The sequence below is a fragment of the Danio aesculapii genome, chromosome 15, assembly GCF_903798145.1.
Source record: "Danio aesculapii chromosome 15, fDanAes4.1, whole genome shotgun sequence".
NCBI lineage: Eukaryota > Metazoa > Chordata > Actinopteri > Cypriniformes > Danionidae > Danio > Danio aesculapii.
This window is the reverse complement of record NC_079449.1, coordinates 24,421,471-24,448,995: the sequence shown is the minus strand read 5'-3', so window position 1 is coordinate 24,448,995 and position 27,525 is coordinate 24,421,471. Positions and strand designations below refer to the sequence as shown.

The 27,525-nt window shown below is 36.2% G+C and overlaps 1 protein-coding gene across 2 annotated transcripts; it reads right to left on the bottom strand.

Moving 5' to 3' along the window:
- Nucleotides 1-298: 298 nt before the first annotated feature.
- Nucleotides 299-27,525, bottom strand: pipox (pipecolic acid oxidase). Of its 2 annotated transcripts, XM_056473886.1 has the most exons (8): nucleotides 27,322-27,525; nucleotides 26,535-26,683; nucleotides 22,618-22,831; nucleotides 17,837-18,019; nucleotides 15,469-15,621; nucleotides 12,619-12,768; nucleotides 6,739-6,814; nucleotides 299-1,969 (listed from the first exon to the last, which is right to left on the bottom strand). In XM_056473886.1, exons 1-8 carry the CDS (start codon nucleotides 27,427-27,429, stop codon nucleotides 1,839-1,841), a joined length of 1,164 nt encoding a protein of 387 aa, XP_056329861.1. In that variant the 5' UTR covers nucleotides 27,430-27,525; the 3' UTR covers nucleotides 299-1,838. The 2 variants fall into 2 exon arrangements, with proteins under 2 accessions (XP_056329861.1, XP_056329862.1); XM_056473887.1 differs by lacking the exon at nucleotides 12,619-12,768.

Here is a 27,525-nt window from a genome sequence, read left to right as displayed (position 1 = left end):
TAATGTGCGAAATCATAAAAACTGACAAGTGCGTACTTTAATTTTAATGCCATTCGCCACAGATGAATGCGTTCGCAATCAGACAATATCCGACGATATACTGTTACACACTCGTTGCAGGAGGCTAATAGCTCCCTTGTCAGTGTAGCAGATGCTGGAACATGGCGACTTACTCTCATGATCAGCATCGGAGGTTATTGATCCGTCATCCTTCTCCCGACGGCTTTGAAGCTTCGTGAAGGTTAAGGAAAATCTCAGCAGGCGTTCAGATAAATGGTAATGAAGACAGACAGTAAAATTGTAATTAATATCACGTTTAATCAGATTTAGTCACTTGAATCTAACATATGCTTAGGGTTGAACACGTCTCATTAAAAAAAATAACAAAAACAATTGTTAAAATCCATTTTAACTTGTGCCATTTGATGACACAAGTTTTAAATTAGCAATAAGAAATTTCACCCACAAATTTGTTTATTGAACAAAACCAGAAAAAAATCTTTGAATAAAACATCTAAACAGTACTCTAGAAGAAATTTTGTGGAACCAGACATTTTTGAAATAGCACAAATTAATTAAATTAACTTTAACTTTAAATTTAAATTAGTAGTTTGAACAGCAAAAGTAATTTCAGTCTAGTTATGTTTCCATCCACCTATTTTTATACAGATTTTGGAATATTGACTAAAAAGAATTAATGGAAACCACAAGACGTGCATACATTTTTCAAAACGCACATAATAATCTGAGTAGGACTCACTTTAATTTGATGGTCCGTTTGTTGAATTGCATCTACATGCCAACTAATTCTCATTAGATTATGAGTATAGATCGTTAGGTTGGGGTTGGGGTTAGGGTTAGTGTAAGTTACCATGTACTTGCAAAGTTTCTTAAGTCATAAATGTCTTTCGTTAACCACTTTCAAAATATATCTGGATAAAGCATGCAAACACAGGAACACTAGAGAGATTTGTCCTTGTCCTACTGTAAATCTGTGCTTTTTCTCTCCAAAAGGCTTGAGCAGCAAAAAAAGTCTTTGTTTAAATGACAGTTTCTCCTACCTTTTAATCACTTTCAAAGATGCACTTGTCTAGTGTTTTTGCAAAATTCAGTATTATGTGTTTTTTTTTTGGGATTAAGAAATGCTTGTGAAATAGTGGTCCCTTTAAGTGTTGAGATCTTGTGGACAAAACAAGTAGGTCACAAACAATTAAAAGTGCATGTGACAGTAATAATTTGGCAGCAATTAACAATAAAGTACAACTTATCCCTTCTTTAGGTGTTCAGCTACATCTGACTTGATCGTATTTTGTAGTACAGAATGTCATATTTCAGTTTTAAAAAAGGTAACCAAAGTATTAGTCTAAGAAATTGGTCCTGGTGGTCTAAAAAACAAACTGTAATAAACATGGAAAAAATGAGTATGACATTTGTGTAAACGAATATTGGTTCAAAAATAAAAAAATAACATTATTCACTGACAAACAAAATAAAATGAGTCTGATCTAGAGCTTAATTGGAAGCAATTTAAAAAGCAGGCTGTTGCCTAGACAAACATTTAGCACATACAGTATGTGATCTCTGTGTCTATATAAAATGATTCTTTCACATGTTGCTATTGAAATTTTTAGTTTTTGCTAAAAATCAGCTTTTTATCCTGCAAACAAAAGGCAGCCAGAAAGAATGTGTTTGTTCCCATGTTAAACTGAAATACATTCATAAATTATTAGAAAGAATATATCACCCTCTCAGTGTGTTAGAGGCATACGTTTAGCACCGTTACCATTCAGTCATCTAGTTCAATTAAATGTAGATCTGTCATTTGTAGGATCTTGAACTCAAAGTGAAGATTTGGATTGCGACTGGAAACGTTGAATTCGGAAAGGTGAGAGGTCGTGTGAGGGAACCTGCCCCATGGCCAGCTGAGAGAGCACCTTTCCAATGATGGGGCTAAACTTGAAGCCATGGCCTGCAGAGTGTGAGAGAGGGAGAGAGAGTGTGAGAGAAAAAAAAAATCACATTTACTGGTAGGTGAATCATCACAGTTTACATTCATTCAGTCCACTGGGATAAAGAAGAGTAGCTCATGGGAATGTACAACAGCCCTCTATAAATAGCCTTTATCTGTCGTCCACTCTCTGACTCAGAAAGCCTTTGAATGAAAGAAAAAAGCCAAATCATGCTGGCACCATCACACCTGCTGTCACAGAACATTTATCTTTTATAAATGAGTATGGTCAAATTTTAAATTAGGATTTCTTATTGAAAAGAGTGTCATATATTTAATATATGCCAGGGTTATGTGACCAAATACATTAAAATAATGTAATACGGTATACTGCTGGTATTTATTACATTATTCATTAACTATTAACAGGGTCGAATTTATTATACCTTGAGACTTAATATAAACATAATTGTATAAAGATTGTAATTATTATTTGTAAGTATTATTGTAAGAATAATAATAAAGATAAATATATGAATAATTGGACCAGAAGCCAATATGTTCTTTCAATGTAAATTTATTATACCTTGAGACTTCATATAAACATAATTTGTTTAAAGACTTTAATTATTAGATTGTACTTATTATTTGTAAGTATTATTGTAAGAATAACAATAAAGATAAATATATGAATAATTGGACCAGAAGCCAATATGTTCTTTCAATGTAAATGTAACATTTTGAAAGTATTAAAACATAACTTCGTATTGATTTCTATTTATTTTTTAGAAATGAACAGCTGAATGTTTAAATAACTGCTACCAAACATTAGAAAATTCTAATAATTTTATCTTACATGGCATTCTGTAAAAAAATAAAATAAAATTGCTCAATATTTTTTGCTTTGTTTTTTAGGCTGAATGTCTGAGGATTCTTAAATCTGTAGTGCAGTTTGTCATTTTCCTGGGAAGCAAAATGAAGTGAAATATATCAAATTACTTGAATCTGCCAATGTGCTGAGAGAAGTCTACTTGATTCAAACGCGAAACCAATTATTATGCCCCCTTGAAATGTCTTTGTTGTTGTTTTAAGTACTGTATAAACATATTTTTATTTGTTCTATCATAAAACAAAACTTTGTTTCTTTAATATGCATTCCAAGTCAGCATGTCTTGATTCAAGGATGTTTATTCATCTGTTAATTTTCTTTTCGGCATAGTCCCTTTATTAATCATGGGTCACACAGCAGAATGAACAGCCAACTTATCCAGCATATGTTTAACACTTTTTACACTTACATGTTTTACACTATGGACAATTTAGCCAATTCACATATAGCACTCGGAGGAAACCTACGCAAACATGAGGAGAACATGCAAACTCTACACAGAAATGCATAACCGTCCCAGCCAGGGCTTGATCCAGCGACCTTCTTGCTGTGAGGCGACAGTGCCAACCACCTTTGCAATGCCACATTTAATTCCATGGCTTAATGAATGGAACACTTTCTGACTTGATTTAAGACCTTTTCTTAAGGCCTCTGCGAGAGAGCGAGCAAATTGTTCTCTTAAGTGATTTTCTCTTTAATGAATCAGTTGATTGGGTTCACAAACTAGTCATGAATCAAACTGACCCAATTCTCAAATTCAACACACTGACTTATACTAGTTTTAAAGATTAACATGCCACTGAAAGTGAATAATGCTTTAATTCCACTGTTTTCTTCACAAGATTTTTTTGGATTATAAAATAGTCTTTGGCGACGCAGTGGCGCAGTAGGTAGTGCTGTTGCCTCACAGCAAGAAGGTCACTGGTTCGAGCCTTGGCTGGTTCGAGCCTTGGCTGGGTCAGTTGGCGTTTCTGTGTGGAGTTTGCATGTTCTCCCTGCATTCGCGTGGGTTTCCCCCCACAGTCCAAAGACATGCGGTACAGGTGAATTGGGTAGGCTAAATTGTCCGTAGTGTATGTGTGTGAATAAGATTGTATGTGTTTCCCAGTGATGGGTTGCAGCTGGAAGGGCATATGCTGCATAAAACAAATGCTAGATAAGTTGGCGGTTCATTCCGCTGTGGCGACCCCAGATTAATAAAGGTACTAAGCCGAAAAGAAAATGAATGAATGAAAATAGTTGTTCAGAATACTATTATGGTATGTTCAGTTTTTTAGAAGTAACAGGTGTTTATTTTGTTTTGCCTGCATGTGTGATGCTAAATATTGCCTTGCATTTTACGGATCACAAAGGACCACAGATTCAGCTTAAACTACTTTAATGTTCTATTGGAAACAGTCGCCAACATCTACTGGTGTCAGTAACTAAGTTTTTTTTGTTTTACTTAGCTACAGTAAGTTCAAATTTTAAGTATTTGTGCTTTATCAGGGTATTTTTATTTTAGAAAACTTTCATTTTATTTCACTGCATTCCAAAACTAAATATTTTACTTTATACTCCACCCTATTTCCTGAATCATGAGATGCTTTGTCTATGCATCAGTTTTGTTTCATTAGATGAGTGCTTAGATGAGTTTTAACCTGTTAAATCTGTTCACAATTGCACTAAACAATTCATTTATGAATTGGATTGACATCTGTGAATAAGTTATTCATTTATTCAAATAATCTGTTCAGAGTTAATCTCTAGTAAATGATCTACTGATTCAGATGATCTGTTAAAGTTTGTCTCCAATAAATGATTCACTGATTCAAAAGACCTGTTCAGAGTGAATCTTCAGTAAACAATTCATTGAATTTACAAACTGATCTTAACAACCCAGGCTCATTCTGAAAACTATATACATTTGTGGAGAGTGGCAAATATGTCCCAGGAGGTCCGTATTTTTTTATTTTTTTATTTATTTATTTATTTATTTTTTTTGCAGTTTTTGTTTTCACGAATCCACTAGAGGCTGCTGTATACACTTTTTGAGATCTCAAATTTCTTTCGCAAGTGCCATTAGCGCCTGCTGTTCTCACATAAATTCACCAGAGGCCGCTGTTGCCTGACTGACTGATCGCCTGACCCACCCTCCTCCTTCCCTTAACCCAACCAATAGTGTTTTCAAAAGCACAGATTGACCTGACCACCAACTTCCCTAAACCCAACCAACAATTTTAAAAAGCAATCAAAAAAAAACAAACCCTTACCTGATTTTTTACCACGTTTTCAGATTTTACCACGTTCTCACCCTGTTATTTACTTATTTATTTACTTATTTATTTTTTTGGCTTCTGTTTTGGCTTTCTGGAACCGTTTTTTACTGGACCTGAACCTTGTTGTCATGGTCAACTCCTCTCTGCGTCCGCTGACGTACATGGCGAGCTACTGGGCAAACTGATAACAGCGGGAAAGCCGTCCATATGGAATTAAGTGGTCAGCTGCCACATAGCGTTTGTTTTAAAGATGAAATGCAGACGTACTTCAGGCTACATAATTCGGGATCTCCAGAAATGTATATAGGGCTACGCTTTTTAAAATAAGCCTGTGTTGGATTTTATTGGTGTTCAAATTTTCTCACAATAAGCATTCATCAGCAAGTATTACTGCTATTATTACTTAAGTAAATAAACAATCAAGTACTTTTGTATTTTGACACAAGTCATTTTGAAAATAAGAACTGGTTAGTTCTACTGGAGTGATATTTTATTCAGTGTCTGTAATTTCACTCCAGGGCCTAATTTGCCACTGCCAATATTTTGGATGGACTGAAAATGAGTACAATTTCATTTGTTCGTGAACTGTCCCTTTAAGAGTGAGATAAAACAGAGCAATGCAATTTGTTTAAAATGCACTCCATTCTTCTCTGCTCTCAGCTCTCTGCATATTGTGCGGCCGTTTGAAGTCTGCAAGGCTGGTCTGTAAGTGAATTCGTCTCTGACCAGCAGACGTGTGCACGGAGGGTCCTCTGTTCTTCCTTAAACCCCACTGATGTGTCTGGGTATCCATGGCAACCGGAGGGCCTAGAGCTCAGTGCCTGGTTTGAGAAAAATTCCAAGCGGAAAGAGGGGCAAGTTCCCACCCGAGCGCCACGGTTTGTGTGTTTGCCCCTGAAACCAATTCAATTCTCACCCTTCAGTTTTTCCCAAGCCGCAAATACAACAGCTGCGCCGAGGGCAGGAGAGCAGCGGGGAGGCGAAACGCTGTCATTATGGCAGACAATAAAATGAGAAGAGGCAGAGAGAGGTTAATAGTGAGCATTCCTCTGCTCCTATCAGAGTTGTAATGTATTATTAAGGCAGGAGAATATATGTCATAAATCATTAGCGTGCGTCGTGCCAGAGCAATGGGATGGTGGCGGTACAGTCAGGCAGCCACACAATGCGTCCTGTGACACCTCCAGAGCAGTTCCTTTAACCGGGACAATGTGTTACAAGATGAATAGCTGCACCGTGCCGCCACAATAGCGCTCGGCTCTTCTGTGTATCTTTTCCTAACCCAAAGGCCAGTCTTCGCACCCCGTGCTGCTAACCAGCTCTTCTCTGAAGTGATTACCAGCGGAATTTAATTAGCCCCATAATTAGTCTAAGGAGGGGGTGATGGGAACAGATGGAACAAATGCCAGGTGAGCCCTTTGGCCCCCTGAGAGCCGGGTTCGGGAATATGCGGGAGCTTGGGGAACTAGCAAACGCCTTTAATTAGACGATAAAAGGCGCTCGCATTGGGGGCTTCGCTTCCTGTCCATCACCAGCGGCCTGTTCTATTCCCTCATTAAAAAAGTAAAGACACCTTTTCGAGTGGACGTCAGTGCGTGTGGTTGTGTTTTACAGAGATTGAGTTCATTAGTGACCGTGCTGACCTGAGAATCCAGCGCCAATGATGATGTTGCCGTAGGATGGGTGGGAATCAAGGACGAAGTGCTGGTCTGGCGTGACCTGCAAACAACAAAGCAGGGGAATGTTAAACATCAAGACTCAAGACTGTAATTATTTCTGCAAATATTTGACCTTTTTAGAAGAATAAGTCCTGTTTGAAGTGAATTTAAAATTAAAAAGCTGCTTAAAAGATAAGCCACAACATGATTAAAAATGCTGATGAACAGGAAAGACAAACATTTGTGTTAAAATCTTGTCAGTATATACAGTACCAGTGTTTCTCAACAACGTTCCTGGAGGACAACCAACATTGCATGTTCTGGATGTCTCCTTTAGCCAAGGTCACACTGGACTTTTTACCCTATAGACTTCCATTCATGCGAATGCGTCAGACCAGAAACGCAAACTCATGTGACAAGTTTTGCAGTTCGCTACATTGCAAAGCTTGGTGAACTCTGACCTGTGAAATCGCATCATGTGACTGCGTAAGACCAATCGGAAATCAAAACATGATCTCTCTCGGCAGAAATTTTAAATATAAAGCAATTGCTTGAATTATAAAATGTCAAATCATCTTGTTTAATCCCGCCCTTTTTCGCTGCATCATATGACAGAAATTTGCATGCTCAAACAATAGTGTGACCGTGGCATTTGTTTACTGGTCTTTCAGTCCCTGCTAATGAGCTGATGATCTGAATTAGGTGCGTTTGGTTATAAAGACACGGAAAATGTGCAGTGCTGGTGGTCCTCCAGCAACATGTTGAGAAACACTGGAATATACAGTACTGACAATTTTCAAAACAGTTGTGCTTTTCTATTTTTGTAGAATTTAAAAAGCAATTTTTAAATAATTTAAATAATTCAACTTTAAATAGAACAGGAATAAATGCCTTCAGGAAAAAACTAAGTGTACTTGATAATAACTGGACATTTCTTAGGCATCAAATCAGCATATTAGAATCATTTCTGAAGGATTGCGTAACACTGAAGTCTATATTAATTAATTATTAATAATTATTAAAATAGAAAACATTGGGTAACGATTTAAAATAATGGTCATTAGTTAATTTATTTACCAACATGAACAAACAATTAATATTACTAAATAACTTTAGTGGAACTGGCAGGTACTGGACAACGGATTTGGGGATTCACGTGCAGTTTTATTTACAAAGAATAGTCAGTCAGGCAATGGTCAAACACCGAAGCAAACAGTAGCATACAGGTTATCCAGTATCGTAGTCAAAAAACAGGCAAGTGGTTGGTACAGGCGGCAGGCAGGATAAACGCTAAAAGAAGGTGAGGGTCAAAACACGGAAAACGCTTTATAATGTTACAGGGTATGTACCAACAAGACTCAGCAATGTCTGCGAGTATGTGTGCTGTTTATATGGCCCATGTAATCAGTCTTTAGTAGCTCCCAGCTGTGTGTGTGTGCGTGTGCGCGTGTGTGTGTGCGTGTGTGTGTGTGGTGCCGGAAGGGTGTTGTTGTTCATATAGTGGCAGAATTGTAGTCTGAGTGAAAGTGAAGGTTCTCCAGCGATCTATGAGGGTTAGATCACTGGTGATCGTGACAGATAGTTCATGTAAACTCACAATGCAATAATAAATGTTATCAAGCACAACTTTGGATTTAACCAAGACATTAGTTAACGTTGATCTATGATTAATAAATGCTTTATAAGATTATTCATACTAGGTTAATGTTAGTAAATACATTAACTAACATTAAGCAATGAACTATTATTCTAAAATGTTACCAAACATTGAAAATCATGTCACGGTAAGCTGAAGCAGGACTTATTTGTCTTGAGGCGCTTAAACACCTTTATGTAAATCTGAAAAAAGGTGTTAGTTATTATTTAGTAATGCCACAGCCACTTAAATTGTTGATGGAAAATAAAGTTTTCAGCCATTTCATGTAATTTGCCACACAAATACAGCCTTGTTGTGACAGTTACAGCGTCACCTATTAGCTGACTTGCTTATTGAGGCACAAAACTTTTTCTAATTTCTCAAAAGGACCAAGAGTCGAACATGCAAGTTTTTTTCTGATTGGCCTCTGTTAACTTTGTCTATTAGGTGCTTCATTGGATAATTGCAAATATGTTGTTTTAAAGATACGCCAGTGTCCTCAAAGACATTAGTGACACTTTGGACAAAAACATTACACACCAAGTTTCAAGTCAGTTGGACTATCTGTAACCATTTCATACGGTTCAACTTAGTTATTCTTTATTCTTTTTGCTTTAACGCAGAACTTCATCTCTATGTACTTATTGGCATTCTGTGGGTCTCCTGACGGGTCAGTCAAGGCCAATTTATAAAGGATTCCGATCGTGACGCATCATCATCATCATCACTGCGCTTTTTCATGATTGATGTGATTGCATCTTGCATTTGTATTATTTTTTCATCTTGACCATCTGGAGAGAAACTTTGGCGATGCAGAAGTTAACACAGCAACTGAAAACCTGCTCTGACTTTTTATGATGTACTGGTGTGTTAAATGAAAGGCTAACATCATGTCCCATCCAAGCGTGATGCATGATGTTAACAGGAAAAGGCCATTTGTCTGTTCACACTATATGAAAAAACGCAGATCATCAGGGTTTTTGACTAGTGAATTTCTGTGTACTTTCCAGATATTTACTGTATGTCAGACTGAATAAGGTTTTCATGCGTGTCTGCATGTACAGTACAACCTGTAATGTAATGTGTATTTATAAAACACATTTATCATGTGTGGCCATACACCCAAAGCGCTTCACAACCATGAGGGTGGTCTGTCCACACCAACACCCACAGAACAACGGCACCAGTGCGCTCCCCACACACTCAGATGGAATGGAGAGACAGTGATAGAGCCAATTCGGTGGATGCGGATGATTAGGAGGCCATGATGGGTAAGGGCCAATCATGAGAAGTGCCATTGGATTTTTAATGACCACAGAGAGTGAGGACCTTTGTTTAACGTCTCATCTGAAAGACGGCGCTCACTGACAGTATAGTGTCCCCTTCACTTTACTGGGGCTTTAGGACTCACACAGGCTGCAGGTTGAGCGCCCTCTGCTGGCCTCACTAACCACTTCCAACAGCAACCTAGCTTTCCCATGTGGTCTCTCGTCCAGGTACTGACCAGGCTCAGCCCTGCTTAGCTTCCGTGAGTAACCGGTCTTGGGCTGCAGGGCGATATGGCTGTGGCACAGAAAGCTTGACTCATACTTTCTCAGGAATATTTGTCAAAGCTGTGGATGAAAGGTAATAATATTGTAATGTTCAATTTCCTGCACAACCTAAGATTTCAATGAATCATCAGGTGAAATAGGTATTAATTTTCTTTTTGCCTGTTTATGTTTTTTTTCCTTCACTTCAGCACGGCTTGGTTTGCATTTTCACTGCAGTACTGCTTAAAGGTTCAAGAAGCCCTCGAGTACTTTTTTGAGATTTTAACAGATTTGTGTGTGTTGAGCATTAATTAAGACCACGTTAGCACGTGTCAGCTTTAATTGTGGGGAAAACTGGATAATTTTGAGCTTTTGTCAGCTCATTTCATCTTCTGGGTTTAAAATCATTTTTAGGGTGGGATCAAAATTGGTGACGTAGTGCCGATCCCCCTGTCCACTGATGACGGTTTCTCATTATTATTCATAGCTGAGTTTTCTTATCTAATGAGAAGACCCTGCTTCTTAATTATTCATCCCTGCATGTGCTTTCCGAAGGCAAGGAAGATCTGCCAAGCTGTGAGACTGCGGCCGCACACAGTATTTAGCCTTTCTTGGATAGTCGTATGTGTTTGTTTCAATGATCCACAATGTTGCATGTTTTTCCCTGCGATGGTGTCAGGGTTGATGCAGCAAAGCTGTTGGTTTGCAGTAAGCATTTTTGTCGGGAGGGCTGCACGAGAATTGGAGAAAGACAGACTTTGTCTTTTATCCTTTGAGTCCCTTACCATTCAGACACATCACCTCTCCGTGCTGCTGTGTTCACCTACAGTATGTTTAAAGTCCTTCGGATTACCGGCAGGACTAATGGTTGAAATATATATGGAAAGAGACGTACTGCACTGCTTTCCACTGTGTCTGCATTCAGACTCGGGGATGTAGGAGGAGAGAAGTCTTCCTTATTTATAGTGTTTGTATAAACATGATGGGTGTTTTCCAGTGATAGGTTGCAGTTGGAAGGGCATCCTCTGCATAAAACAAATGCTGGATAAGTTGGTGGTTCATTCCGCTGTTGCGACCCCTGATGAATAAAGGGACTAAGCCAAAAAGAAAATGAATGAATAAACATGATTATCTTTATAATGATATACCAAATTGTGGTTATGTGTATATGAATTTACGAATAACATATGTAGCAGGACATTAAACTACTTCCTGTTTTTTTTTTTTTTTTGCATTTTATCATTGTAAACTACAAAATCATGGGTCTCCTCATGGTTTGTGTCTCATTTTGTGAGCCAACTGAAAGATATTCGCTCCCCTCTTTTTCCCCGGCTCTGTCGACCACACCCACTCCTCCCTCTGCTCGCAGCGCTCCATGCCCATCATGAAGCATTTTTTGAAAAAAAATTCTGAGGTAGACTGAAAGAGGGGGGTTTCATGGCTCTTTAAAGTGGGTGGGACTATCACTATAGTTGCGATAAAGTTTAAAGTTGCGATATAATTGTAATTCAGACCAATCAGTGATCAAGAGTTTGTACACGTGACGTTTAGGTAACTTCTAGGTATAAGGTATGGAACAAAGTGGAAAAGCCCCCAAAAGTCAGCCCTACCAAACCAAACTGCATTGTACCATGCAGTGGAGTATCGACTTGCACTTATAGACTTGCATTTTTTCACTGGCAAATGTCCACAGTTTGAGCAAAAGTAATTTTTTAATGTTAAAAAGTAGCTCTGTCGCCTCACAGTAAGAAAGTTGCTTCTCAGAGTCCCGGCTGGGTCAGTTGGCATTTTTGTGTGGAGTTTGCATGCTCTCCCCATGTTAATGTGGGTTTGCTTTGGGTGCTCCGGTTTCCTCCACAATGAATTAGTGAATTGAAAACTATATTGGCCGTAGTGTATGAGTGTGTCTGAGTGTTTATGGGTGTTTCCCAGTACTGGGTTGCAGCTGGAAGGGCATCCGCTGTGTAAAACATATGCTGGATAAGTTGGCGTTTTATTCCACTGTGGCGACCCCAGACTAATAAAGGGACTAAGCCAAAGGAATATGAATGAATGAATGTTAAAATGACAGCTACATCCTCAATGATCCGAGGGTAAGAAAATTCAAAACTAAATTTCATTTTACTGTAAACTATCCCTTTAAAGAGAGACAAAATTTCACTTAGGAGACATACATTAACTAAGTTTAATAAGTTAACTATATTTATATAATTACTTTAACTGTTAAAAGTTATTAGTAATTAGTTATTAGTAACTAATAAAGTTATGGTAACTAATAACCTGATTTTGATTGCAATAATGTGCACCTTTTTGTAAAGCTGCTTTTGTGAAAGCGCTATACAAAAACAAAAACTTGAATTGTCTTGAATTGAATGAATTAAGCATTCCACATCATGGTCACGTCTGGTTAGCACAAAATTCTGATTTACATGAAAGAAATAGCTATAATCGCTGTCCACTGTATCAGATTGTGTCTGTTTAAGGCACAATGCAATTCCAAGCATCTGCAACAATAAAATCAATTCAAAAACTCAAGCAGAACCGAAATCAATTTCAACTCAATTCCAGCAAGCATTCAATCAAATGACATGTCAGAATAAAATATGACTCATGCATTTAAATATCCTCCTCCTCTTCTTCTCAAGTTTGCTCTGGGACTCAAAGTGGCACCTGAGGATGGGCCGTAAAGCCACTCACCGTATACATACAGCTCTCCACCACAGCAGGCACTGGCACCAGCCCAGGGAGACAGCGGGTGACGTAGCGTGCTAGAATATCGATGTCCCCTCTATCCGTCTGTTTATCCCGCTCATCCGGGTCGGTCTCACTGCCCATGTGGTAACACACCTGCTCAGACACATGCACGCACACTATGATCCATAAAAACAATCTGACCCATGATACATTTCAGATCTGTGATCCACCACTTGGCATGCTTGGAGGAGCAGCAGATATATATATATATATATATGCAGAAGCCAGGCTCCGGCGACTGGAGCAGACATAATGCATCTAACATGACACAGCCATCTGTGCTCTCCCATTCAGCCTTGCTAAGTGTGATGAGACTGAAGGCTCCTGCTGGGCTCTGCCGCGTGCTGAAACCCAGCCATTAGTACTGGGAGAACACAGACCAGAGGAGAGTGCTGTTTCTTTGCTTCTGTGAAAGCATCAAGGACCGTGTTTTCATTTGGAAAGATATAGTTTGCGCTCGCATCTGATGCACTCCAGCTTTGAAAGCTCTGCGAGTGGGGATGCGAGTGCTGTATTGCTGCATGAGGGAGTTGTGGAGTAATTAACAGAAGGATGAAAACTGCCACGTTGAAGCTCTGTGGCTTTTTTATGAGATGTGGGCAGGCAATTGCATTAATGCTGTGGTGTGTGGTACATATTGATATGGTGGTTTAGCCCGTGTTGTCATGGAGAAGTGCTTTTTTAACAGGAAAATTAAGTAAGAGTAGAAAAGCAAACTAAAGTTGGGGTTTAAAGTTAGTTTTTGAGCTTTTTTAAGCTAAATATGCTAAGGATGGGTCTATCTTGTGTTGTGAATTATATTCCAAAGCTACTTATCCTCAACATCAAGCAAGTAAAACACACAGAACATATTGTTAGCTGGCAGTTTTAATTTCACTTAATTTGGTTGAAATGTAAGTTGCTCCTATAACTGGGTTACTGCAGGTTAGGATTTAAAATGAAGTTTTTAAAGGACCATTTTAGGTAAAGAAAATGTTATAATATGTAATTTAATAGCAAATTTCCATTCCTTCATTAGTACTCAGTGAGTATTAAAAAACAACAGCAACAACAACTAATAACTTAAGAGTTTTCAAGTATGTACAGTAGTCAATATTTGAAGTGGATCAAAAAGATTTTTTATAGTTGTTCAAAGATCAGAATGGGTGTTGTTCTATCGTTTTAGGAGAACTTTGTTTCAGTATGCATTCAGTGCTTCCCACAGGTTTGAAATATACTTGCAGTGGTAGCCGGATAGAAACACATCATTTACACACATCACATAAATAGTTAACTATTTGCAACAAACAAAACATATTAAATTTTTTTAACAATAATCGTATTTATTATGACACTGTTATACACTGTTTCTTTTTTTAATGAGCAAAGGGAATACAAAAAAGGCCACTATTTCTCTTACTTATACTATTCGAATCCATGTTTACCAACTGACAGGTCAAATCTGCTTCTGTCTCTCTTTCAAGTTCAAATGCCAAAGCATTATAGATATGTATATAAAATAGCCTATGTAATATATTAACATCATCAAATAAATAAAATAATCAGCAAATGAGAAAAAAATGACAGAAAAAGGAGTAAAAACAGACAATATCTCTAAAAATGATTTTAATTGCAAGATTAAAACCGGTTGATTCTTTAAATAAGGCAAATGTGTTGATTAACCATTACTAATGGTGTATGTATATTTTGCAGCCAGTTATTTCATCCTCTTCGAGTACATAGTCAAGTTTTTTCAGTCGTTTAAATTAAAAATGAATTATTTAATGTTGCACTCGCTCACTCTGTGCGTGTGCAGTCGGCTGCAAAGCCATTAAGCGAAAGTAGGCTTAAGTAATTTTAGGAGATTTGGAAACACTTGAATTTTTTTAAGTCCCAAAAAGGTGCGTTTCTGTGGGTCTGCAGAGCATGTGAGACTGTCTGTGGGATTGTTTACAGGTCTCGCGCACATAGCGAAACGGATAAACGAGAGATTATTTTCCACTACTTACTGTAATCAATCGCGGATGTTTGGTTATATTGTATATTGGGTGGATACAAAAAAAGTGTAAAAGGATGTTAGCAATAGTAAAAAAAAAGTGTCGCTAAATATATCTGAGCGGCTGTTAATAAATCAAGGTGGTCTGCCCAAGTAAAGTCTATGTGTGGGAAGCACTGGGAATTGATCCACATCAAATGTGGACTACTGTATTTCATCAGTATTATATGCCTTGTTTTTAAGGCTAAATGTATAAATATTTTTAAATTAAGTAATAACATGAAAAATTAAGTGATCAAAATAGCAAGAACAAGAAAAAATATTTGACAATATGCTCAGAAAAATTAATTCAATCAAAATGTAATTTTCATATTCCATTGACAGACATTGGCTCTTTTGAATGTAAAATCAGCTTTGTGCTGTTTTTTCAGAAAACAGCACCTCACTTCATGTTTGCATTTCGAGTTACTGTGTCTTGATGCAAGGATATTGAAATATTTGTAATAGAAAATGAAATATTGCCATAAACTTTTTTTGTTTCATGCACTGTTCCAAGATTTTTTTAACACCTTAATTTGTGCAAGGGTGGCATATTTTAGACTACATCTAAGATCTACATCTACAGCTACATCTTTAGACTACTGCTAAGACCATTTCAAGATCTGCAGAAACTTAATTTGGCAGTTTTCAACACAACACTGATAGTATCTGGAATGACGTGAGCCAGGCCAGATCCCGAGCACTAAGTTTGCTAACCACTACACCGTGGCTCCAACCAGAATCTGCTCTTTCTAAATAGCAATCCTCCAGTCACTCACTTTCATTAATCCTGGATATTCATTGGATGGGAGGCCATAAATGTCATATTCGCCCTCTTTTGGCTCCATCTGTATAAAGCATGGGAAGCTTTGGCCGACACTGTAGGTTCCTGGGATCTTCTCCTTCCAGTAGCAAACGTTAATCTTTACAACCTGCACAGAAAGAAATGGAGTCAGACTCGCACCACATCTCCAACAGCAAATGATCCAAATTGCTGATCAAAAACAGTGTAGGAGATACAGTAAGATGCTAATCAAAAACTAATATAAACATTGCTATTGAACTCACATCAGGGCAAATGTAATAAGAAGTAGAGAACCAGTTGCTCAGAATAGTCCAGCCTGTCTTCGCATTCAGGGACCATAAAAAAATCACCAGTGCACAAATTCATTGCTCATATATTGTCGTGTTCACCCAAGCGCAGACTTTCAAGTCCGTGCTATCCTGAAAAATGCAATTCCAATTCTAGGTCCAATTCAGAGTTTAACTAACACAGAATACTTTTTCCATCACTTCTCTGGTGGCGTGTGACACATAAGAGATCTGTGTGTGGACTGGAGACTCTGTTTATAGGATAGGGAGGGGAGGATGGCCTGCTTTCTGTACATTCACAAATAACTCAGAATTCATTCTGCCCAGGGGTGTAATCCAGATCAATCTGTATAGTGTGTGTGTGTGTGTGTGTGTGTGTGTTTGTGTTTGTGTTAGTGCATGTGCGTGTGTGTGTGTGTGTTTCACAGGCCAAGGCTGATAGTCAATATGCCTTATGTATTCCCAGTGTTTTAATATTTCAGGAGCTGTTTTTCAAACCCAGACATTTCACATTGATATATTGTTCAGTGATGACCTTGGAAAAAAGAAGGTGGAATTTTGGATGGTTGGATGGAAGGAAGGAAGAAAGAAAGAAAGAAAGAAAGAAAGAAAGAAAGAAAGAATTTGCAGTAGATGAACTGTTGCATGTATTTGAGTAAATAAAAGAATGAATGATGAGTAAAAAAGATGGATGGCTAATATAGATAAATATTTCAAATATTGTGATTTAGGCGAACACTAAAAATAAAAGCAGAAAAAGTCAAAAAAGGGGGAAAAAAGAAGCAATGAACCAAATAAAAGAGAAAATAGATAAGGAAATGACAAAGAAACTTGGATAACAATTGATAAATGAGAAAAAAATTAGGTAGAAAGTAAAAAGAAAGAAATTAATAAAATGAATTGATGAAAAATGAGTAGAAAGTAAAAAGAAAAAGAAAGAAAGAAACTAATAAAATGAAATGATAAAAAAATTAGTAGAAAGTATATAAAAAAGAAAGAAAGGAAAAGATGGATGGAGGAAAAGTGAGAATAAATAAATAACAGCATTGATGGATTGATGAAAAATGAGTAAAAATAAAAGAAAGAAGAAAGGAAGAGATGGATGAAAAGTGAGAAGAAAGAAAGAAATTTATGGACTGGTAGATGAAAAGTGAGTTGAAAGAAATAAAGAAAAAGAAAGAAATGGATAGATGAAGAATAGAAAGACAGAAAGAAAAAAAAACAAGAAAGAACACTCAAAAATATATATTTTGCTTGTTCAAACTACTTATTAAAAATGACTACTTAATCGATTTGTGTTAGGACAACATGAATGAATTGTGTGGAACCCTAAATTTTTTGCAGTGAAAGAAAGAAATGGATGGATGAAAAGTTAGTAGAAAGAAAAAGAAAGAAGTATAGTGAACATGAAAAAGAAAACGAGGAAAAGGAAAAAAAATGAAGCAATGAACCAAATAAAAGAAAAAATAGATATGGAATGATATAGAAATTTGTATAAAGATGGATAAATGGATGGATGGATGTATGGATGGATAAAACAATTAGGTGGAAATAAAGAAAGAAAGAAATCAATGGATTGATGAAAAATTTGTTGAAAGGAATTAAGAATGAAATAATTGGATTGATGGATAGATGAAAAATTTGTAGAAAGAAGAAAGGATTAGGTGGGTGGAAGAAAAGTGGAAAGAAAGAAAGAAAGAAAGATCAAAATGTATGGACAGATGAAGAGTAGAAATAAATAAAGAAAAAGAAAGAAAGAAATGGATGGATGAAATTGAGTAGAAAAAAGAAAGAAAAAATTGGATCTATGGATGGTTGGAAGAAAAGTGAGTAGAAAGAAATGAAGAGATGAATTGTGTAGAAAGAACAAAAAAGCAAGAAAAGGATGGATGAAAAGTGAGTAGGAAAAAGAAATGAGTAAAAAAGATGGATGAATGAGCATGAGTATGAGAGTAGCTGAATGAATAAATGTATGAATGAATGATGGACTGAGTGACCGTCAGCCTGATATGTGTGTGTGTTTGTGTGTACAGTATGTGTGTGTATGTGAGTGACCTTGAGCGGCAGCTGCAGTCCAGCGTGTGTGAGCAGTGTGTTTGCCCAGGGTCCTGCTGTGATCACCACACTCTTCCCTCTGTACACTGCAGAGCCAGTGCTCACAGTCACCACTGCACCAGGAGAAACACCAGTCACTGTCTGCCCGTCCTTCAGCACTCCACCACTGCACTGAAAAAGCCTCTGAACAACACACACACACACACATTCAAAACATCTCATCCTAATAAGAGCACCCTGGTTAAAATTTAACAGCGCCTGAGTTTGACATGTCAGTAGGGATCAGTTAAAACTGGAAAAAGCTGGTCAGATTCGGGCAACACATAATGAAAGAGTTTCCTTAGTCAGAGCCAACAGGGAGCTTATCACTGCACTCTGTAGCTGCTGTAGGCTGAGCTTATTGAATCCGGAGAGGCAGTGTGCATAAAAGTGCACCGCCATATTCCCTGGATAGGGTGTAAGGAGCCTTTAACAAGCTAGTTTGCAGCTTTATCTTATCTCGGAGAGCTTTAAAAAGCACGGTGAAGGCGACACTGAAATACTGTTGTGTACATAAAGAACTTTGCTCAATGCCGTTGTGACACTGAGGTTTACATGCCTGACATAGCAAGCCATTTATTTCATTCCTGAACTGCTTTAACTGAACAGATTTAAACAGTTCACGCAAAAATAAAAAACATATGTTATTAATTACTCACCCTCATATTATTTAATCTTCTGACACATTTGTTCATTTTCAAACAAAAAATAAAATATTTTTGATTAAATCCAAGAGCTCATATCCTACATAGTCATTTAGGGCACTATTTTAATGATCTAGGTGCAAAGTCTAAAGCGCATGCCACAAATGCATTAAGAGCATGTTCAAATCCCCTTTTGCTATTTTAAGGATGGAAAAAATACACTTTGCGTCCAGGCGCATGGTCTTACAGGGTTGTGCTTTTTCTCTTAATGAGTTATTGGTGTGTTTTGAGCATAACGTGCATTAAACCAATCGGAGTCTCACCTCACATTCCTTTTAAGAGTCAGTTGCATTGCGCCATGGCGCATTTGCTATTTACATGGCGGTTTTTGTAAAAATTGACTGCTTCATTGGCGAGAAAACAGCTAAACAGACCATTTGCAGTGCAGGATAAAGAACAAGCCTCCTCCATTCAGCCTCTTTACTTTCTCTTTCTCTTACATTATTTTTACTCTTTACTTTACTCCTTTACTTTCATGGATAAGGAAATGGGTTGTACGTACTCAACTGTAGACATCCATTAGCCTACATTGTTAAATTTGTTTAAGCGCAAATATTTGTTTCAAAACTGTTACTAAATTCAGTTCTAATTTCCAGCAAACAAATAAATAACCAATAATAACGAACTGTGGTCAGTTATATCCAAACACCTCCTATTTTTTATGCCCCATATGGTGAAGCATACCTCTCTAAAACCCGACAGATCTAAACTTGTTTTTTATTAAAACGAATATAAATATACATATAATAAATAATACTGCTAATAATAAGAACATTATACAAATGCAAATTGTCATGAATAAACTGAAAAAAGCCCCTCGACATGAAGAAGGCATGCAGGCAGTGGTTTTTATATTTATGTAGTAAATAATATATTTTTGTAACATTTAAATCCTATTTTTTTCATATGTTAAGATATTTGTGTATTGCTGTACATTCTGTGTGTATTAAGCAATGTGTTAGCATTTAGCACCATAGGCACATAATTAACGCACTCTGCGTTGGACTTTTTTTTGGTGTATGTCAGTTCCTCAAAATAGCAATGTGCCTTAACACAATGCGTCTTAACACACCTGCTTTTTAGACTGGAACACCCATTAGTCCACAAAGTGGTGCTAGTGGATTTGCTATTTACACAACGGGGCACACAACATGAAAATTAGAGCTGCGCTAATCTAAAAATAGCAACAAATCGTGCCAAACACGTCTTGTGCCTTATTGAGCCGAGTGATTGATAGGGCTCTTAAAGTCGAGAAAAAGAACCAAAAATATTTTCAAAACATTCCATGTGACTTGATCTACTGTGATTCAACTGAAATTATATAAAGCTAAGCTAAAGAAAACTTTTGTTGACAAAAAAACCCAACTTGGTTCACCTTCAGTCGCCAACCTCACTTTCACCAAGTAGGACAAGTTCCTGGATTAACATCTATGTTGATCCAGGAACAACATTCCAATCAGCCAATCAAAATTAAGGGATACGTTTACAGTTTTAAGTTTAATCTTACGTTTAGGTTTATGCACTTCTATATGATTGTTATCCAACTATTATTCCTTTTGGGAATATACAGTTATGGTTGAGTTTAGGGGTAGGGAATAGGTATGGATTACTTTTTCCAACAAAAATGATTCAACATGACGTGCCACCTTCAGTATATCTCCCGCGTCAGATCATGGTCCACATTTACTACAGGCAATAAGACACTTGTGTGTTTGCTGCTGACTCTAATGACAATGTGACACACTGCCTGTAGTAAACACGCACGCACGCACGCACGCACACACACACACACACACACAACCTGACAAGGTATATAAGGTATAGGCAAAAGTCAAAATCGCTGTCTATGAAGGGTGAGAGAGCTCTCGGATTTCATCTAAACTGTTTTTTGTTCTGAAGATGAACAAAGAACTCTGAGGTTTAAAACAACATGATGGTGAGTAATTATTGACAGAATTTTCTTTTTTCGTTAACTAATCCTAAAGCAAAAAAAAAAAAAAGTCAAATAATCCACATATTTGGCATAAAGAAGTCTCAATTCAAATGTCTGCTTTTGAAATGATATCCAAAAGTCCTGCCATGAGAATACATGTTAGTAGTTTTGTGAGAATGTAAAGTAATAAAGATGAAGTCGGTCCAAAGCTGGGTTTTGGAACTGTTGCAAATACATTCATTTCGCATACATAATTAGAAGAGCATCTGATAGCTCTGAGCTGCCAGGCTAAATATAAGATTGTTGTGCGATAGACTTCCAGAGATTTTTTTTATATAATAAATATTTAAATAAAATGAAACACACTGCCGCTTAAAAATCAGCAATCAATTAGATCAATGAGAAATATTATTCAAATTTTAAAGAAATGTTTTCTATTTTACACTTTGTTACATTTTTTATATTATTGTATTGTTTACAGTATTGTTTACAGTATTGATTACATTTGTAAATATAAGGTTGATGTGCTTCATTTTGACAGAATCTCAGAATTGTAATTATAAATCTTCTAATAAATTTGTTCACTAAACTGAGAAATTCTTTAAATTTACACTACTGTTCGATAGTCAGATTTTTGAAAGATAGAAATAATATAGAAAGATTTTTTCCATTTTGTATGTGCACTAAAGGCTGCATTTATTTGATCAAAATACATTCATTCATTCATTTTCTTTTCGGCTTAGTCCCTTTATTAATATTACATATGCAACTTGTCCAGCACATATTTTTAACACAGCGGATGCAACTCATCCCTGGGAAACACCCATACACTTCCATTCACACACATACACAACTGACTATTTAGCCTACTCAATTCACCTATGTGATTGTACTTGTGGGGGAAACCGGAGCACCCGGAGGAAACCCACACAAACACAGGGAGAACATGCAAACTCCACACTGAAATGCCAACTGACCCAGCAGAGGCTCGAACCAGCGACCTTCTTGCTGTGAGGCAAGAGTGCTACCCACTGCGCCACCATGCTGCCATTGATCAAAATACAAGGAATATTATAGAAATATTTTGGAAATATTTTTGCAGTTCACAATAATGGATTTCAATATATTACATTTAATTCTTTATTGACGAATCTGAATAGGCAGCAGCCAATCATATGATAAATTATTTGTTAAAATTTGTTCTGCTTAATATTTCTGGATTTTTTAAAATCATTTTGTGAAACTTTTTTTATACTATTCAATGAAAATAAAGTTCAAGACATCATCAACATTAAAAGTTAAAATTAACCAAAAAATCTACCAAAAATTAAAATGTACTCACTATTTACTTACTCTCAAGTGTTTTTTTTCTGCTGAACCAAAAAGAAGATATTCTGAAGGAGGCTACAAACCAGTAACCACTGGCTTGACTTCCATAGTAAACAAGTACTATGGAAGTCTATGGTTTTTCATATTCCTTCAAAAGATTTACTTTTGTTCAGCAGAGGAAAGAAACTCAAAAAGGATTGTGACAAACAAACTTTTAAGTTAATGAAGACTAGGCATGGGACAATAACTGTTTTCAAGGTATACCGTGGTTTGAAAAAGTCAAGGTTTTAAAACCGCCAAAAATTCAGCTATACCGTTCCTAAGGTATGTGTAAGATTTTTTATTTACGTTTTTTTAGGACAACAGTATCTCCAGCAGAAAAAATATCCAAAGATACCATTCTAAATGCTAAAGAAATCTGTGTTTTTGAAACTGATGAAGAAGTCAATGATTAATTTTAATGATTTAGCCTGATCTGTTTACTGCTCCAAAATATTTTAAATGTTTCTGAAAATAAAATATATTGTGTTCAAAGGGGGAAAAAAGGTTTTGATTTTTACCCAGACATTTAAAAAACGAGCAGTAATCACAATACCCTGAAACCGTGATATTTTTATCCAAGGTTATCATACTGTCAGATACTTAAACCAGCCCATGCCTAATGATGACAGAATTGTCGGTTTTGGATAAACTATCGCTTCAACTTCTTTCAATAAAAAAAGAAAAATCGAATTAATCCTAAATGTTTTACACGTCAATGTATATAATCAGCTGACCTGCACAGCTCGGAGGGCTCTGTCGGCATATAGCACCCCTGCAAAGGTGTCAATCAGCGCCCCATTCCCTTCAGAGAGATTGACATTGGGAATATGCTCATTAAACTCCTGCTTCTCCAGAAACACTGTAGGAATCTTGTGTCTCTGCATCGTGTCCTTCAGCTTTGAGAAGCCCTCTGATTTCTCTGGCCCCATAACCAAAAGACCAGTGCGCCTGTGGAGGAAAATCACAAGAAGACTCAGATCACCATGTTAAAGCGCTTTTGCTTTGAGGCATGTGTAAATTGTGCAAAGTGCCGTCTTCATGAGAGGAGTTATGGTGCTGTGGACGAGAGGTTGGGAACACAAGCTTTAAATCACACATATATGATAGATGGTCATGCTGTTTTCTGTGGCTACTGTTTTTCAAGGCCTACTTCATCTGCCAGCTATCATGATGCATGGGGAGCACCGGTTCACAGCTCATAGTCATTCATCAGATTTTTATGACTGAATCCCTACTGTGTGCTTGATTCGGGACGCCGAAAGAAGGACTTCATGTCAGATTTGTCGACGCTCTTGTCTCTGATACCAGCAGAACCGATCACATCACGATCCTTGCTGAGGTAAATTAGTGTAAATTTGTGATTTTAAGGCAAGAGGATGAATGTGAGATACAGAAACAGACCTGAATACAAACTGTAAAGTCTGATAAGTGCTTTTAAAGTGGAGATTAATTTTATTTTGGTAATTTATGCCTTGTTTTCTTCTCAAGAAAATGGCCTTAGAAATATGTATTACAATTGAAACCTACCCACAAAATGATAATGCAAAACAACACCTAAATGTATTTATTAAAATGTTTTTATATTATACAGAAAAAAAACACCTTATGAACATCTAAAGAGCTTAAAAAATCTAAAATATATATAAAAAATATATCTAAAGTGACTGTTCACCTAAAAATAAAAACTGTCAACATTTACCCTCTACTTGTTCCAAACCTGTATGAGTTTCCTTCTTCTGTTGAACACAAAATATTTTTTTTAATAAATTTGGAAACCAAATCAATGACATTCATACAGTGTTCATTTCGATGAACAAAATTTCGTCATAATTTTAGTGACGAACAAGTTTCTACCAACAAAAACTAAATAAAAAATTAAGTGGGGGGAGGGGGAGTTGTGGCGGGTTATGATTGTGCGAAGTTTAGAACGACGGAGGTGGAGGGTGGGGGTGCATTGGGGCGTGTAAAGGGTGATGTTAGAATATTTTGTATATAATGTTTTATATAATATTCTAGAATATTCTTGTATATAATAATCTAGAAGTTAGTTATTGTATAAATAAATGGATGCAATATTAAATTACACATATATATTTTAGTCAACTAAATCTAGAGTAGTCGACTCAAATGATTCAGAAGAGTAAAATATGACTAAATCTAAAATTAAATTTTAGTCAAAAAACTAAGACTAAAATTAAATCATATTTTGCTGTCAAAATTAACACTAATAATCTTTTTTTGTGTTCAGCAGAAAAAAGAAAATCAAGGTTTGGATCAACTTGAGTGAGTAAATGCTGTTCATTTTAATATTACATGATTTGTCCTTTAATACTGTACAAATCTTTTTACACGATCAAAATAGGCTTTTTTTAAACTCATGGGTCCTATCTAATCCAGTTATGAACGTCTATTTTGTCCTTCACTGAACACTGTAACTAAAGCTAAATGTATCATTCATCTGACTGTCACATCTTTATTGTGGATTGTGACCTTTTTGGCAGCTCTCTGGATAAAATAACAGTTGGTGATTCCAGCTTCTGGCATCCCATCTGATGTAAAAAGAATATTAAATCAATAAAAAGAGCCAGAACTGCCTCTACTGTATAACAGCATCAGGTTTGATCTTCACCTTAATTAATGCAATCTCTCAGTATAAAATGTATAATATTATTATGTTTGGAAGCTCCCTTGGCAAAGTTGGGTTTTGGACAATATCAGCATAAATGGCATTTAGTTTTGAAGAATTTGCACTGACAGCATAAACTATGTCAGTTTATTAAATGAAAAAGGAAAAATACTAGGTTTATGGTGTGCATCATAAAGCATCCTTGTACTGTTGTCTAATCAGTGCATTGTAAAATATGTTTAATTATATCTCATAATATTCAGAAAACACATTTAAAAGTTTTGTATGGTTTTACTTTAAAGAAATTAGTCATTTTCTTCAGCACTGGTGCACTAAAATGGCTCATACCACAACTTTTTATTTATCAAAACAAACAAAGTAAAGAATGACAAAATATTAAGCAACAGTTTTCAAAACTGATAATAATAATTCAAATATATAATATTTATCATTAATATTTCTTAAGCTCATTGTAATAATTTCTGAAGAACTTACTAAATATTACTTATAGTAATATTGCTGCTTTTACTGTATTTTTTCCATCAAATGATTGCATTGGTAAGCATTGACCGCCATGATTGTTAGTCTGGTCACAAATATTGAATAATAATCAGATCATGGTTACTTGATTTAATGGGGCAACATGTAAAAGTAAAATTCACTTTATTTTTTACTCCTAATATTCATACGGTACTTTGTCAAACTCCTTAAACTGAAGAATAATACAAAAACACTGTCAAAGGTCTTGATACAGTATGTTATGTAACATTATATTACATTCAGGTTACAGGACTCTAGTGCAAAAACAACCATGATAAATCTGAAAAATGTAAATATTGTAAATTTTTAAATATCTATTGCAGCATTTCACAACAAGTAAAAAATAGTTATATCCATTAAAATAAAAGTTAGGGGACCTATCGTATTTAGGAATAGAAAGATAATACATTCAATGAGTTTTTTTTCTTGTTTTTTCCTGTTTTTTCCTGCACACATTTTTGGACTGTGATCTCACTTTTTTGGTATTAGTTTCAGTTTTGCTTTTGGTACAGATCTATATATATATATATATATATATATATATATATATATATATATATATATATATATATATATATATATATATATATATATATATATATATATATATATATATTGTGATCTGTACCAAAATATATATGAATATATTATTGCATGAAATATTCATTTGAAAGAGAGCTCTGTGAGGGGTGTAATCATTTATCATTTCTGCAGAGCACTGCATATATTATAATATTTATTTTTAAATACTTTTGTCGTCAAGTTTTCACCAAAAAATTATGGTTATGATTAGGATTGGCTGATTTTTTTATGCAATCAAAAAGAAAATAACAAACACTTAACTGATATTTGCAAGCCACTTCATAGCATTTGACAAAAAAACACACTTTTAATGTGTTAATAGTTTATGTCTATGGCTTTTGTGACCAGTACATCAAACTTTGCATAACTACCACATCCAAAAAAAGACCTTCACATGCCAAACCAGTAATAAAATCAGCTATATTTATTAATAACAAAATTGAATTTTTGAATCAGAATATTTGTTTGGATCATCTGAGTATTTGGTATCTCTATAGTGCTCATTTTTGTATTAGAAGAAAAGAAAAGCACAAATCCAGCATTTTTTTAAAGAGATTTTTCTCCGGTCGGCTAGCAGCGTGTGAGAGATTCTCAAGGGCACAGATGTCCTCTCATCAGGACTCATCCGTCAGAGAGCCGAGATGGATGACGGCGAGACAAAGAGCAAGGCGACTGATTTTGCATCAAGGCTGAGTGGGCTTGATCCACTTGTGATCCATTACACCTCTCAGACACTGTAAAAACAAGTGCGCCCCGCGGTCCCTGGATGATGCTCGGGGACTAGAATGAAAATGCTCTTTTAAAGTTATGGCGAGGGCTGTGACAGTCTGCCAGGTTTGATGTACAGCGTCTGCTGTTGCACTGCCGAAAGAAAATTTCATCATTCTTTCTTTGGACGCTCACCTGTACAGCTCGACACCTGCTTCTTTCTCCAGCTCAGCCCACAGCTCGTAGCTTTCCTGCATCATTTGTGTGTAGAAATCTTCCTCGTAGGCTTTACGGATTATCCTGGTCTGGCCATGAGAACTCCCTCTGGAGTGAGGCAGGACAAACTGTGGACAAAGGGGAATTTAGAGATACCACTTTACATGCATTGATTTTGTTTTGGTAAACAAAAATTTTTACGGAAGAACGGATTGTTGTCTCATTATACTGTATTTGGCCTGCTCTTTATTGGTATATAATGAACATTTTACTGCATGTTTATCTGCATATAACTGTAAGTCACAAATAAACTAACTTAGATTTTTTGCTGAATGTTCAAGATGAGTATTCTGTCTTAATTAGATAATATGATATGTTCATATGTCTAATTATATACATTATAACATTTTATATCAATACATATTTTTGCTGTTCATAGTTGTATAGTAGCTATTTTATTTCTTGCTGTTCAGAAAGAATTAGACTATGGAGTGATAAAAATGGAGTATCATCTGTAAAAACCTTTGATTATAATATGTCTAAATGAATGAATGAATGAATGAATGAATGTATGAAACGAAACAAGAATTTTGAACATGACACGACATTCACAAGACTTTACACATGAACAGGGCATTAAATGCCTCATTTACATATTTATAAGACATTTTATAAAACTTGTAATGTACACAACAGGGGAAGTATACTTCATACCCCTTCAGTGCCTTGCTTTCAATACAGTAAAAAAAATCTGGCGGTAACCGACCTGCTCGAGCAGCAGGGTTTTCTGCTTGTTTTTGGCCAGCTGGTAAGCAGTGCAGGACCCTTGGATCCCTGCGCCGATGACGATGCAGTCAAACACTTCAGACGACATTTCCAGCTTTAATACTTTCTCCTGAGATACTTCTGACACGCAAACAAGACGAAGTTGCCGTGACCTACTTTTCAGTTCAAAGTTCTCCGGTTTCAG

Bases quoted from the DNA above. Each gene is read 5' to 3' on its own strand.
- pipox (XM_056473886.1), bottom strand. From the start codon at position 27,429: ATGTCGTCTGAAGTGTTTGACTGCATCGTCATCGGCGCAGGGATCCAA. The intron at 26,684-27,321 runs GTCGGTTACCGC...CTTTGTCCACAG, and splicing joins AAACCCTGCTGCTCGAGCAG to TTTGTCCTGCCTCACTCCAG. The intron at 1,970-6,738 runs GTCAGCACGGTC...CACACTCTGCAG, and splicing joins CATTGGCGCTGGATTCTCAG to GCCATGGCTTCAAGTTTAGC.